This window comes from Salvelinus fontinalis, chromosome 31 (genome assembly GCF_029448725.1).
Source record: "Salvelinus fontinalis isolate EN_2023a chromosome 31, ASM2944872v1, whole genome shotgun sequence".
NCBI classification, from domain to species: Eukaryota; Metazoa; Chordata; class Actinopteri; order Salmoniformes; family Salmonidae; genus Salvelinus; species Salvelinus fontinalis.
The window spans coordinates 34,459,007-34,475,607 of NC_074695.1; the positions used below are offsets into that span (position 1 = coordinate 34,459,007).

Sequence of the window (16,601 nt, forward strand, 5' to 3'; positions counted from 1 at the left end):
CCATCAAGTGCTATGAGGAAACTGGCTCTCATGAGGACCGCCACAGGAAAAGAAGACTCAATGTTACCTCTGCTGCAGAGGATAGGTTCATTAGAGTTAACTGCACCTCAGATTGCAACCCAAATAAATGCTTTACAGAGTTCAAGTAACAGACACATCTCAACATCAACTGTTCAGAGGAGACTGCGTGAGTCAGGCCTTCATGGTTGAATTGCTGCAAAGAAACCACTACTAAAGGACACCAATAATAAGAAGAGACTTGCTTGGGCCAAGAAACACAAGCAATGGACATTAGACCGGCGGAAATCTGTCCTTCGGTCTGATGAGTCCAAATTGGAGATCTTTGGTTCCAACTTCCGTGTCTTTGTGAGATGCAGAGCAGGTGAATGGATGATCTCAGCATGTGTGGTTTCAACCGTGAAGCATGGAGGAGGAGGTGTGAGGGTGTTGGGGTGCTTTGCTGGTGACACTGTCAGTGATTTATTTAGAATTCAAGGCACACTTAACCATCATGGATACCACAGCATTCTGCTGCGATATGCTATCTCATCTGGTTTGCGCTTACTGGGACTATGATTTGTTTTTCAACAGGAAAAGGCCCAAAACACACTTCCAGGCTATGTAAGGGCTATTTGACCAAGAACGAGAGTGATGGAGTGCTGCATTTGATGACCTGGCCTCCACAATCACCCAACCTCAACCCAATTGAGATGGTTTGGGATGAGTTGGACCGCAGAGTGAAGGAAAAGAAGCCAACGAGGGCTCAGCATATGTGGGGACTCCTTCAAGACTGTTGGAAAATCATTCCTCATGAAGCTGGTTGAGAGAATGCCAAGAGTGTGCAAAGCTTTCTTCAAGGCAAAGGGTGGCTACTTTGAAGAATATATAATATAACATGTATTTTGATTTGTTTAACACTTTTTTGGTTACTACATGATTCTCTATTTGTTATTTCATAGTTTTGATGTCTTCACTTTTATTCTACAATGTAGAAAATATAAAAAATAAAGAAAATCCTTGAATGAGTAGGTATGTCCAAACTTTTGACTGGTACTGTATATACTGAAATATTAAATTTACATAAGTATTCAGACCCTCTACTCTAAGGGGGGGCAAAGTACGGCCCGCGGGCACTTCAATCCGGCCCGCCAGACATAATTCTTCTTTTTTTTTCTCCTCAATTGTTAGTTACAGTCTTGTCCCATCGCTGCAACTCCCGTACAGATTTGGGAGAGGCGAAGGTCGAGAGCCGTGCATCCTCCGAAACACGACCCAGCCATGCTGCACTTCTTCTTGACACAATGCCTGCTTAACCCAGAAGCCAGCCGCACCAATGTGTCTGAGGAAACACCATACACCTGGCGACCGTGTCAGCATCCATATGCACCTGGCCCGCCACAGAGGTCGCTAGAGTGCAATGGGGCAAGGAAATCTCTGCCAAACCCTTTACTAACCCAGACGATGCTGGGCCAATTGTGGACCGCCTCATGGGTCTCTCAGTCACGGCCAGCTGTGACACAGCCTTGGATCGAACCCGGGTCTGTAGTGACGCCTCAAGCACTGCGATGCAGTGCCTTAGACCGCTGCGCCAATCGGGAGGCCCCCGCAAATGTATTTTAACAAACAATTGATCCCCCCCCAAAAATGCGGCCCTCCGTTGAATTTCTAAATCCCGATATGGCCCTCATGCCAAAAAATGATATCCAACAAGCTATTCTAGTCTAGCTTTTCCTGCATGGGACTCCAAGATCTAAGGAGCATTTTTTAAGGAGAGAGGCCAGCGGAGCACAGGTGCGTGCGTATTGCGCAAGAAACAGAGGCTATAAGTTAGAAGTTTATTATGCATAACCCATCATTAATTAGCTAAATATAAAGCTAATACTGTATTGAATTTATTACCTGAAAGAGGTAGGCTAGGGCATCTATATATAGGGCTGTATATCAATCTACTGTAGAACAGGATTCTCTATTTTGGATGCAATTTGAATGGCACTGCACTGATTTTAAGCAACAATATTCGAGTGAGAGGCTGTTTTAAAACTCTGGACTCTTTACAATTTAAAAACAAGGTGACCACCGAACGCCAGACCGGAGATGGGTAAATTAGACTCACATTCAGTCTTTATATTACTGTAGCATAGGCTATGCTGCAGCAAATGTAGGCCTACCTGTCACAATAAAAAAAGTTATGATGCTGAGACGATAGGTCTACATGCATTGTGAACTCCACTACATACTGAGATGGGCTGTCTGTCCCAACCATGAGCGTTGATTCATCATGCAGAGGCCGCAGACGAGCCACATTTAGACATTGCATATCATTTAACAGTTTCAGTTCACTCCATGCTGTTCATATAAATCATTTCTTCAGATTTATCATATTCTCGCAAGGGATTGGTTTTGGGCAGTAAATCTCGGTAACTGGGTTTCCGACATTTAACCCTAACCCATGCACTCACACACACACATGCATGCACACACACAGTCATGCTACACATGCTATACTAGTATTCCCAATGAGACAGTGAGTGACAAGTGTGAGAGGAGACCTCCCATTAAGGTGGAGCTGGACTTACCCCCATAGATCATGTCGGGACTGTAACATTGGTAGCTGGAGGTGACTGAGTGGGATGTGTTATGGGGGGGTGAAATATGTTGGGGGATGTACTAGAGGTTTCCCATATCTACCCCCAACCTCCCCCCTCTCTCATCTTCTGCAGTGACATCAGATGCATTCAGTTAAAGCATAGGAAATCTATACAGTTGACGTTTTAGTAGTTTTGTACGACCAAGGAGAAAATAGATTGGGAGATTGCAACAGGGAGAAAGAGGGAGGAGAAGAGAGAGAGTTAGCGAGAGAGAGAGAGAGTGTGTGTGTGTGTGTGTGTGTGTGTGTGTGTGTGTGTGTGTGTGTGTGTGTGTGTGTGTGTGTGTGTGTGTGTGTGTGTGTGTGTGTGTGTGTGTGTGTGTGTGTGTGTGTGTGTGTTTGTGAAGTTGGACAGGGATGGTTTGGTGTGGGTGAAGCATATGAGTATTGTACAAATCTCCAGGCACATTAATGTACACTCTTAGAAAAAAGGTGCTATCTAGAACCAAAAAGGGTTCTCCTATAGGGACATCCTCAAAACTCGTTTGGAAACCTTTTTCTAAGAGTGTAATGATGTACAATGAAGAACTGTGCCTTAATGGTATACACCAAGAAGCAATCCACACCACTTTCTTATTGATCTTTGGTGCTTAACATTGCTGATATTGATTAAGTACAGTGCATTTACCTTGTTAAATCTCTAACCTCAAGCCATACAATTGATACAATAATTATTAGACCGGCCTGCCTGTCTTTTCTCATTCCAAACAGTTTCTCTTCTTAACAGACACAGACCACACATCATAGACAGAACTGTTTGTTTTTTTTGTTTAAAAAAATAATATATATATATATAAAAAAATATCCCCCTTTCTCCCCAATTTTCGTGATATCCAATCGCTAGTAATTACTATCTTGTCTCATCGCTACAACTCCCGTACGGGCTCGGGAGAGACGAAGGTCGAAAGCCATGCGTCTTCCGAAGCACAACCCAACCAAGCCGCACTGCTTCTTTAACACAGCGCGCCTCCAACCCGGAAGCCAGCCACACCAATGTGTCGGAGGAAACACCATGCACCTGGCCCCCTTGGTTAGCGCACACTGCGCCCGGCCCGCCACAGGAGTCGCTGGAGCGCGATGAGACAAGGATATCCCTACCGGCCAAACCCTCCCTAACCCGGACGACGCTAGCCCAATTGTGCGTCGCCCCACGGACCTCCCGGTCGCGGCCGGCTGCGACAGAGCCTGGGCGCGAACCCAGAGACTCTGGTAGCGCAGAGACTCTGGTGCCCTAGACCACTGCGCCACCCGGGAGGCCCAGATGAAGCAACTGTTGATCAGGCCAGTTAAAAGAATTGGGCCGTTCCACAAATAGAGTGCCTTTTGTGTTCCTTTGATATTTTAGAAATTGTGCACCAATATTAGATTTTAAAAGCCTGTTATATTAAATGAACTGCACTTTAATATGAACCACAAGTAAAATTAAATAAATCAGATTTTTAATATGAATTAACACTTGCTAATGTGCCAAAAATGTGCATTTTGATATGTCACTGGTCATTGTTTTTCCCAACTTCTAGGATTTAAACCCACTTTACACCACCATTTCTCCAAGTTTTCACCATTACTAACCAAGTTGCCATCCAACCATTTCATGCGGATGAATTACCTGACGCATAAAACCGACTGGGCTGATGGAAACAGGAAATGTCGGTGCAATTTCCTAAGTGTCAATAGACAATGTGTTAGTTCACATGGTCAGATCTTTTTGTGTCGGTAAAATGTATTATTTGAGAAATGGTGGTGGAAACGCCATTATGCACAAATATTGGTAGAATAATCATCATATCGAAGTAAACTTGGAGTCACGCGATGATACTGTATGTTGTGTGGTCCTCCCACCACGACTTGGGAAAGCATGCAGTTTATTAGGCTACAGATGAAATATAATTAACTTCACAGGGTGGTGAAAGTGCACTGGGATGAGATTGATGCTCCTATCCAATAAATATTGAGGGTCTTATTCAGGTGACATGATAATTGATACTCAGCTGCCGTTTGACAAGTAAAAATTATCTCACTCTTATCCATAATAATCTAATCCTACCCGCACTGTAGCCTATCTGGAAGCTGTAGGCTGGAGATAACGTGCCAAGACCAGAGCTGGCACATTTGCTATTTAACTAGTGACGGGGGAAAAATCGATACAGTTACATATCACAATAATAATATTATTATTTTTGTGCTAGTTGGCTGTACAAAACTCCTGTATTTTTCCTTCATAGCTTGTTTCCCATCTTCTTTTTAAATAGGGAGCCAATTTGTTTTCAGCACTTTTATTTACCATGTTAAAATGAGAGTTCAGTTCAGGTTACACTGTTGACCTTAAACTAGTTTTGTCATGTCTCTCTCTTGTCCCTCTGCAACAGACATATGGTAAGTAATATGTTTGGAACATCGAATCGCAATAAAATCACAGTATCGAATCGCAATACATATAGAATCTTGAGAATCGTGAGAATCGCAATACATACCATATTGGCACCAAAGTATCGTGATAATATCGTATCGGGAGGTCTCTGGACATTCTCAGCCCTATATTTAACGCACCATTTTTTGTTACAAAACCATCACTAAAGCTGAAAATGCTATGGAAACACATTCAACTTTTAATTTTTATTCTGTATATGAAAACTTAAGGGAAAAGTGCCTTTTATGTGCACTACATCATCACGCACAGTTTTTTATCCGCAACAAGTCAGTTTGATGAAAACACAATTGGTGGGAAAATGTACATATTTTCTTTATCAGGATTTTTGAAGATGATTATTTATTTAATGTGATTAGTGATTCATTTACGTCTCTCCCTCATGTTAAGGTCAACCCTGTTATGTGAACCAAACTCTCGTACAGATTTGGGAGAGGCGAAGGTCGAGGGCCGTGCGTCCTCCGAAACATGACCCAGCCATGCTGCACTTCTTCTTGACACAATGCCTGCTTAACCCGGAAGCCAGCCGCACCAATGTTTCTGAGGAAACACCATACACCTGGCGACCGTGTCAGAATTCATATGCACCTGGCCCGCCACAGAGGTCGCTAGAGTGCAATGGGACAAGGAAATCTCTGCCAAATCCTTTACTAACCCAGACGATGCTGGGCCAATTGTGGACCGCCTCATGGGTCTCTCAGTCACGGCCAGCTGTGACACAGCCTTGGATCTAACCCGGGTCTGTAGTGACGCCTCAAGCACTGCGACTCTGAGCGTGTCGAGCATAACACACCAACCCCGTTACCTAAAGATACAGTAGATAGGCGAGATTTTTCTTTTACATTTACATTTTTTTGTAAAGCTTGCATTCATTTGCACACAACAAGCTTCCATTCCCCCTGTCACAACGGGATTCATGGCTGATTTAAGATGAAAACATCAACCCTGTTACGGTCAACTCTGTTACTTTCATTGGCACCTACTTGGCATCTACTATAGTAATTGAGATGTGATAACATGTTTCTTATGAAGTTGAACATGTGCTCTTTATGACAGAATCTTAAAATTAGGTGAAATAATTGTATTAATTTGTTAAACCCAAATGACAGTCCCTAAAAGGCACTCTACTAGTGGAACAACGTAGGTACAGTAGGAAGGCTATGATACCTTGGGCCGTAGCCAATCAAGACTGGTTACCATCACCACACACTACTCCTTTTGCTCTCGAAGAATACAAGATAAACCCATTTTTTATTATAGTAATTTAATTAATAAGACAATAAAATGTGAAAAAAAAATATGCTTAACTGGATATTAATTTCCCACCACATTTCTTGAATGAATGAATGTTTATGAAAGAGAAGGAGTTTTGCCTGTTTTTAATATTCTATTCTATACTGTTGTCCAGTATAGCCTTTCTTACTTGATCAATCTTATCACTACTTAACTCAACACTCTCTCTGAGACTAGCTATTAGCCCATACCAAGATACTGTCTCCCTTCATCGTGTTTGCCTGGACCATACAGTCTCTAAAATGGATTTGCAGGATTACGCCAAATGGCTTCTAATGCAATCAGCACATAGAACTAGTGTGGCAGAAATGTGATTGGAGGCAATTGGGACGGGAGCGAAATCTCATCAACAGCTTAGTTGCAATGCTTGGGGGGACCACCTAAAATGTGTGTTGCAATTTAATTTAGTTAGAAAATCCAATACGCTCCAAAATTTCTCAGCAGCCACTACGTTAATCGCTCCCTCACTCGCTCGTGGTTGCTGTATTTCACCAGACTGGTACCACAGCATTTCTTTGATTAAAGGCCAGGTTATGTTTAATGTTTCATTAATATTTCATTTATGTTTCATTAATAATTTTGCAAGGTAATGGCTACTGTACCAGTTTTCTTTAAAGGAGTGTAACAAAGCCATGTGCCCCACCATTCACAAGACAGAGCACAGACAAAAAGAAAAGGAACCTATTACTTCTGTTTCCATGGTAACAGCTGCTTGGTTGCACTGTCGCCGTAGGAGCCAGGTTTCCCGGGAGACGAGTGTGGTGTGTGTGTGTGTGTGTGTGTGTGTAGACTGCATCTGCCAAAGCTGCCTCTGAAACACTGAAACATGCAGTGTGTCGGCTCTAAACCCTAAAGGGGTGAAAACTAGGTGTGGCCCTGTGAAATACTAGTGGTTCCTTCCTTTTGTAGCCATTGCCTAGCCTTTCCTATCCCTCAGGGCTGAGGAGGTACTGGACCATGAAAATGTCTGTCAGCCAACAGAAGGGCTGGATTTTCATGCTGATGGTATTTTCATAGTGTGATGAAATAGATTTTTCATTTAGACAGTTAATCTAATAGATATAAATACTATATATATATAATTTAACCAGGGAAGTTAGTTAAGAACAAATTCTTATTTACAATGACGGCCTACCCCAGCCAAACCCTAACAAGGCTAGGCTAATTGTGCGCCGCCCTAATGGACTCCCAATCACGGCCGGTTGTGATACAGCCTGGAATCAAACCAGGGTATGTAGTGACGCCTCAAGCACTGAGATGCAGTGCCTTAGATCGCTGCGCCAATCGGGAGCCATGATAATAATTCCATGATGCATTTCCTAAACCACCGGAAAAAAATGTTTTTAAAAAATTCATAAATAGCTCCTGTATTTAAAGATGCACTGTTACTGTATCTGTATTGAAAATGGGCTATGCAGTATTTTGGCAGTGAGATTCATTCTGATAGGGTAGAAGAGAAATCCAGCATATATACAAGGTTATGATGATATCACTTGACTCACTGGTATCTTACTGAATATGACAAATCCCCACAACACCAAACCATTCCTGTGTGTGTGTGTGTGTGTGTGTGTGTGTGTGTGTGTGTGTGTGTGTGTGTGTGTGTGTGTGTGTGTGTGTGTGTGTGTGTGTGTGTGTGTGTGTGTGTGTGTGTGTGTGTGTGTGTGTGTGTGTGTGTGGTGGTGGTGGTGGGGGGTGGGGGGGGGCGCACGTGTGCATTTTTATAATCATGTGTGTTTTTGACAGAAATTTGCCAGGGGGCAGTCCGTGCTGGACATGGTGTGTGGCCATCTGAACCTGCTGGAGAGGGACTACTTTGGCCTGACGTTCTATGACACAGACAACACCAAGGTCAGAATCTTCGTTCTTACTCCCACCTAGAACCCTCCCCCTCACTCCCACCTACTGGCACCTATAGTGCCTTCAGAAAGTATTCACACCCCTTGACTTTTTCCACATTTTGTCATGTTACAAATTAATAAAAAATGAAAAGCTGAAATGCCTTGCGTCATTAAGTATTCAACCCCTTTGTTATGGCAAACCTAAATAAGTTCAGAAGTAAAAATGTGCTTAACAAGTCATTTAAGTTGCATGGACTCATTCTGTGTGTATAATAGTGTTTAACGTGATTTTTGAATGACTACCTGAGTTGAGCAGGGAATTTCAAACATAGATTCAACCACAAAGACCAGGGAGGTTTTGCAATACCTCGTTACGAAGGCAATAACTCGTTACCTATTGGTAGATGGGTAAAAATAAAAAAGCAGACACTGAATATCCCTTTGAACATGGTGAAGTTATTAATTACACCTTGGATAGTGTACTGTATCAACCATGTTTAAAAAATATAGTTTTATTATTTTTATTTAACCTTTATTTAACTAGGCAAGTCAGTTAAGAACAAATTCTTATTTACAATGACGACCTTTAACAACCATTTTTTATTGTTTTACTTATGTATTGTATATTGTTTTTGTTGTTGTGTGGTTTTCATATAAGGCCTTGATCTTCCAACCACACCTGCACACCGTTTTTATTTAATTACATTTTGTATCTGTATTGTTGTCTATCACTTGTTTTCTTTGGTGTAAATAAATGTAACTAAACTAAATACACACAGTCACTATAAAGATACAGGCATCCTTCCTAACTCTCTGCCAGAGAGGAAGGAAACTGCTCAGGGTTTTCACCATGAGGCCAATGGTGACTTTAGAACAGTTATACAGTTTAATGGCTGTGATAGGAGAAAACTGAGGATGGATCAACAACATTATAGGTACTCCACAATATTAACCTAATTGACAGAATGAAAATAAGGAAGCCAGTACAAAATAAAAATATTCCAAAACATGCTTCCTGTTTACAATAAGGCACAAAAGTAAAACTGCAAAACATTTGGCAAAGAAATTAACTTTATGTCCTGAATACAATGTGTTATGTTTGGTGCAAATCCAACACAACACATCACTAAACACCACTCTTCATATTTCCAAGTATGGTGGTGGCTGCATCATGTTATGGGTTTGCTTGTCATCAGAAAGGACTAGAGAGTTTTTTTTGTGATAAAAATAAACGGAATAGAGCTAAGCACAAGCAAAATCCTAGAGGAAAACCTAGTTCAGTCTGCCTTCCAACAGACACTGGGAGACGAATTCACCTTTCAGCAGGACAATAACCTAAACCACAAGGCCAAATATACGCTGGAGTTGCTTACCAAGACAAGATTGAATGTTCATGACTAGTTACAGTTTTGAATTAAATCGGCTTGAAAATCTCTGGAAAGACTTAAAATGACTGTCTAGCAATGATCAACAACCAACTTGACAAAGCTTGAAGAATTTTACAAATAATAATGTGCAAATATTGCTCAATCCAGGTGTGCAAAGCTCTTACTGACTTACCCAGAAAGATTCACAACTGTAATCACTGCCAGCAATGATTGTAACATGCATTGACTCAGGGGGTTGAATACCAATAAAGACAAAAGTGACATTTTAGAACTTAAAACATTTCTAGCATATCTATCTATGGTTAACATGGTTGACGTGGTATGCTCAACACACTCAGTTTCCAACCACAAAACACCAGAAAATGGCCTAAAAGTGTAAATCCAACTCACCTGTTTTTACACTATGATTTGACTATTCGATGTTCAATGTTTCTTTTGAAAAACTATTTTCAAAAGAATAGTTTTACCATGTTAAAATGAGAGTTCAGTTCATGTTACACTGTTGACCTTAAACTTGAGTGACAAAAGTAAATTAATTTGTAATGGCATTACTTAAGTACATATCTTCAGAAATTATTTTCCCAAAGAAGCTAAATAACTAGAGCTTTACAATGATGGAGAAAACATGGGAAAATCTTTGGGTTAAGTGGGTTAAAACCTTGCCTGGCTACCCATCCACACCGCTCTGGCCAAACGCCATGCCCCCTTATGTTTCTTCTCCAAGTCTGTGTTTTCTTTCCTCCCTGACTCTTTGAGTATGCGAACAGATTCTGACCTCTCTGATTGGTCTCAGAAACCGATGGGTTGGGCCAGAAACGGCCTTCATGAATCAAGAATCACATCAGCACAAATTACTTATTGGATGGCATGTTCAGACTGATATATGGAGCAATCGACAGAGCAGCAGAATTTGATTCACGATGAGTCGTCAGGGAAGTTAATATTCTAGAAGAACAAACATGACGTGGGACACATCAAAATGGCGATTTTCAGAGAAAACAAACAACTTTAAAATGAATACACAGCTATTTGAATTTTGAAAGATTAGTTCTTGATTTTGGATTTTTAGCTGATTCCGAAGACTTCCAGTCATTGTCTCGTGAAACCACCTTTGACTTCCTTCATACTAGACGCAGAGACAAAAAAATGGTACCCTTCATTGCCAAAATATCTAACTATCCCTTTAACATGGTTTAGTTTAGTTAGAGCAGCGTTTCCCAAAATCTGTCCTGGGGACTTTTTGTTTTTTGCCTTTGCACAACACAGCGGATTTAAATAAAAAACTCATCATCAAACGTGTATTATTTAAATCAGCTGTGTAGTGCTAAGGCAAAAAATGAAATGTGTACCCCTTGGAGTCCACAGGACTGAGATTGGGAAACACTGAGTTAGAGCATAGATGTACAGTGTGTGATCCAACTGTTACATTTAGTTTTTTATTACAATTCACACACATAATGTCTGAGGGCACTCTATTCGTGGAACAACCCATGTACAGGTGACATTGTCCTTAAAAATCAGATAATATATTAACGTTTTACTGCAGTAGGCTAAATCAGGGTTACACAGAGTGTTTCTTGGTTGTCTTAAACAAATCTACTTTGAAACAAAAGTATACACCTCACACACATGGTTATGGGCTTAAAAAAAGGAAGATACATGTACGATGTCAGATATAGATTTGAAATGTATTCCATTTTTAATTTGCATCCCAATATTACACTTTATATACATCACAGAAGACTGAAATATAACAAAACCGTTTAACATAGAAACAACAGATTTTCGGCGTAAAAAAGGAAGAAACGTTTATTAATTATGAAAACTATTTATAACATTCCACCCATGAGGCCACTAGGTTATTTGACTGCAGGAAAGGGCTATGCGGCGGTTGCCTGTCCTCACAGTGGACCAGTCAGGGTGAGAGAAGGAAAGAGACCATTGCCCTTTGAAATGTGATTAGAAGTGATTGCCCTTTTAAAGGTGGCACATGGGGTCCACAGTGTATAGAGAAAGTATCTCTCAGAAGACTCCGGTGACATTAAGCTAAGTGGACAGGGCTTAACTGGCATTTATATTCCTGTGCCCTGAGAATATTAAAGAGACAATCCAGGATTGGTACATACATTTTTGGACTTTGATTCTTGAGCCATTGATTGTTGAAGAATATCACTTTTAAATGCTTCATGAGCTTAGTTCAACTGTCCTTCCCCATCAGAACCCAAAATACACTACATGACCAAAACTATGTGGACACCTGCTCATCGAACATCTCATTCCAAAATCATGAGAATTAATATGGAGTTGTTCCTCCCTTTGCTGCTATAACAGCCTCCACTCTCCTGGAAGGCTTTCCACTAGAAGTTTGAACATTTCTGCGGGGACTTGCTTCCATTCAGCCACGAGCATTAGTGAGGTCGGGCACTGATGTTGGGCGATTAGGCCTGGTTCGTAGTTGGCATTCCAATTCATCCCAAAGGTATTCGATGGGGTTGAGGTCAGGGCTCTGTGCAGGCCAGTTAAGTTCTTCCACACCGATCTCGACAATCCATTTCTGTATGGACCTCGCTTTGTGCACGGGGGCATTGTCATGCTGAAACAGGAAAGGGCCTTCCCCAAACTATTGCCACAAAGTTGGAAGCACAGAATCGTCTAGCATGTCATTGTATGCTGTAGTGTTAAGATTTCCCTTCACTGGAACTAAAGGTCCTAGCTCCTTATTCCTCCTCTACCAAACTTTACAGTTGGTACTATACATTCGGGTAAGTAGTGTTTTCCTGGCATCCACCAAACCAGATTTGTCCCTCTTACTGCCAGATGTCGGAGCGGGATTTATTACTCCAGAGAATGCGTTTCCACTAATCCAGAGTCCAATGGCGGCGAGCTTTACATCACTCCAGCCGACGCTTGGCATTATGTATGGTGATCATAGGCTTGTGTGTGGCTGCTCGGCCATGGAAATCCATTTCATGAAGCTCCCGACAAACAGTTCTTGTGCTAACGTTGCTTCCAGAGGCAGTTTGGTAGTGAGTGTTGCAACCGAGGACAGACGATTTTTACGCGCTACTCGCTTCAGCACTTGGCAGTCCCGTTCTGTGAGCTTGTGTGACCACTCCGCGGCTGAGCCGTTGTTGCTCCTAGACGTTTCCACTTCACAATAACAGCACTTCCAGTTGACCGGGGCAGCGCTAGCAGGACAGAAATTTGACAAACTGACTTGTAGGAAGGTGACATCCTATGACGGTGCTACGTTGAAAGTCATTGAGCTCTTCAGTAAGGCTAATCTACTGGCAATGTTTGTCTATGGAGATTGCATGGCTGTGTGCTTGATTTTATAAACCTGTCAGCTACTGGTATGGCTGAAATAGCAGAATCCACTAATTTGAGGGGGTGTCCACATACTTTTGTAGATATCGTGTTTCAGCTTGTTTTACTCTATCGTTTTTAGACATTTCAATTGTAAAAAAAATTAAATGTTAAAATAAACGCGGTATAGCTTCAAAACATGGTTAAAACTATAATTTTGATCTCATGGATGGTCAGTTCTTGCATCCATAGCTCGATCAATGAATTGGAGAGCGGTCACATTTCTCCACCCCCATCCCTCAGCTGTTTACCAAAGCATGGGAATTTGTTGGCTATGCTGACGTTGCCTCCCTGCCAAAGCACGTATGGCGCCGTACTGAGATGAGATGGTCAAATGCCAACCCTTCTACCTCCCTGTCACGATCGTGTTGACGTGAATGAGAGGACCAAGGCGCAACATGATATGAATACATCTTCTTTAATTACAACGACGAAGATGAACACGAAACACTTAAACAACACTAACAAAAACAACAAACGATCGTGAAACTTCAAACGTAAGTGCACACACAAACTACTTACGTCGACATATACATATACAATGACCCACAAACAGCTAAAGCCTATGGCAGCCTTAAATATGGCTCCCAATTAGAGACAACCGAAATCAGCTGTCTCTAATTGAGAACCCATTCCGGCCACCATAGACTTTCCTAGACAACTACACCCAACATAGACACAGCTAGACACATACACTCAACACAAAACCATAAACTACAACCAACACCCCCTCTACCATATAATACCCCAAAATACACACATACCCCATGTCACACCCTGACCTAACTAAAATAATAAATAAAACAAATAATACTAAGGCCAGGGCGTGACACTCCCGATGGAGTTTTCAGCTGTTATCGTGACTGTTGCATAAATTCCACCTCAGGGCAAGAAAAATAACAAGATGGCATTTAACGAACTGTATGAGGCTATAAACAAGCAGGAAAACTTACATCCGGAGGCTGCTTTTCTGGTTGCTGGCGATTTAAATTTTGCGCCATTAAGACACGCGATGTCCAACTTCCATCAACACATCTCCTTCGCCACGAGGGGTGATAAAGTCCTAGACCACTGTTATTCAACCCACAAGCAAGCATACAAGGCCCTTCCTCGTCCGCCATTTGGCAAATCAGATCATAACTCCGTATTCCTGCTTCCAGAAGCTCAAACAAGAAGTACCTGTGACTCTCTCCGTTGAGAAATGGTCAGCAGAATCAGAGATTATGTTATAGGACTGCTTTACTAGCGCTGACTGGATTATGTTTTGAGACTTCGCTGATAACATCGACAAGCTAACCACCTCCGTCACCGGCTTCATTAGGAAATGCTTTGTCGAAGTCTTGGTTTGCTGCTTTCCCCAATCAAAAGGCCTGGATTAACACAGAGGTTGGCTCTAAACTAAGAGACAGGGCTACCACAGACAGGGCTATCGCAGACAACCCTGAGGCTACGGCTGAGGACAGGAACAAGTGCTATGACCTCCGCAGAGTCATCAAACGAGCAAAAGGACAATATACTGTGGCAATAAGGTAAAATCAGGTAGAATCATATTACAGAGGCTCCGCCGCAAGGGCTACAGTCCATTACAGATTACAAATGAAGACTCAGCTGTGATCTGCCCAACGACGACTCTCTTCCAGACGAACTCAATGCATTTTATGCACTCTCGACAATCACAACATTGTGCTGGGTGTAAGGGCCGCCACCGACCCAGAGGACTGGTTGATCTCACTCTCCGAGGCCGATTTGAATAAGGTCTTTAATCAGATCAACACAGTATTCCAGTGCGTGTTCTCAGAGCATTCTCAGAACACCTGGCAGGCATATTCACAGTAATTTTCAACCTCTCCTTGTCCCAGTCAGTAATTCCCACATATTTTAAGATGACTACCATCATTCCTGTTCCCAAGAACTGTAAGGCTTATTGCCACAATGACTACTGCCATGTAGCACTCACAACTGTAATCATGAAGTGCTTTGAGAGGCTGGTTATGGCTCACATCAACTCCATCATCCCAGACACCCTAGACCCACTCCAATGTGTACACCACCCCAACAGGCCCATAGACAACACAATCTCAATTGCACTCCACAGTGCTCTTACCCACCTGGATAAGAGGAATACAAATGTGAGAATACTGTTCACTACAGCTCAGCGTTCAACACCATTGTCCCTTCCAAGCTCGTCACCAAGCTTAGGACCCTGTGACTGAACACTTCCCTCTGTAACTGGATCCTAGACTTCCTGACGGGCTGTCCCCAGGTGGTGAGGGTAGGCAACATCACTTCAGCCATGCTAATCCTCAACACAGGGGCCCAACAGGGGTGTGTGCTTAGCCCTGTCCTGTACTCCCTGTTCACCCACGACTGTGTGGCCACGCACAACTCGCACAACTGTGTGGCCACACACCGGCGACGATGAGATAGCCTACACGGAGGACTTCAGTGACCTGGCAGTGTGGTGCCGGATCAAAACCTTTCCCTCAACGTCAGTAAGACCAAGTAGCTGATCGTGGACTGCAGGAAAGATGCCTCCATACACATCGACGGGGCTGCAGTGGAGCGGGTCGAGAGCTTCAAGTTCCTCAGTGTCTAAATCACTAATACTTAAAATTGTCCACACACGCGCACAGTCGTCAACAAGGCTGCACCTCTTTCCCCTCTTGCCGACTCTTTTCTTTGTATATATCAAGGATGTCGCTCTTGCTGCTGGTGATTCTCTGATCCACCTCTACGCAGACAACACCATTCTGTGTACATCTGGCCCTTCTTTGAACACTGTGTTAACAAACCTTCAAACGAGCTTCAATGCCATACAACACTCCTTCCGCGGCCTCCAACTGCTTTCAAATGCTATTAAAACTAAATGCATGCTCTTCAACCGAAATGTATTATTTCCGTTTTTTTTAAATAAATTTGCAAAAATGTATAAAAACCTGTTTTTGCTTTGTCATTGTGGGGAATTGTTAATGTAGTAAATGACTATTGTAGCTGGAAACGGCAGATTTTTAATGGAATATCTACATAGGCGGGCAGAGGCCCATTATCAGCAACCATCACTCCTGCGTTCCAATGGCACGTTGTGTTAGTTAATTCAAGTTTATCATTTTAAAAGGCTAATTGATCATTAGAAAGCACTTTTCCAATTATGTTAGCACAGCTGAAAACTGTTGTACTGATTAAAGAAAAAATAAAACTTGCCTTCTTTAGACTATTTGAGTATCTGGAACATCAGCATTTGTGGGTTCGATTACAGGCTCAAAATGACCAGAAACAAACAACTTTCTTCTGAAACTCGTCAGTCTATTCTTGTTCTGAGAAAAGAAGGCGATTCCATGTGAGAAATTGCCAAGAAACTGAAGATCTCGTACAACGCTGTGTACTACTCCCTTCACAGAACAGCGCAAACTGTCTCTAACCAGAATAGAAAGAGGAGTGGGAGGTCCCGGTGCACAACTGAGCAAGAGGACAAGTATATTAGAGTGTCTAGTTTGAGAAACAGATGCCTCACAAGTCCTCAACTGGCAGCTTCATTAAATAGTACCCGCAAAACACCAGTCTCAATGTCAACAGTGAAAAGGCGACTCCGGGATGCTGACCTTCTAGGCAGAGTTCCTCTGTCCAGTGTCTGTGTTCGA

General features: G+C 42.3%; 1 protein-coding gene across 6 annotated transcripts in view; it reads left to right on the forward strand.

The window, feature by feature from the left end:
• The window catches only part of si:dkey-178k16.1 (band 4.1-like protein 1), a 110,713-nt gene that overhangs the window by 39,299 nt on the left and 54,813 nt on the right, over window positions 1-16,601 (forward strand). For all 6 annotated transcript variants that reach the window (XM_055892344.1, XM_055892345.1, XM_055892346.1 and 3 more), the window contains exon 4: window positions 8,115-8,219. In XM_055892344.1, the coding sequence (XP_055748319.1) occupies window positions 8,115-8,219 (105 nt within the window). The remainder of the gene's footprint in view (window positions 1-8,114; window positions 8,220-16,601) is intronic.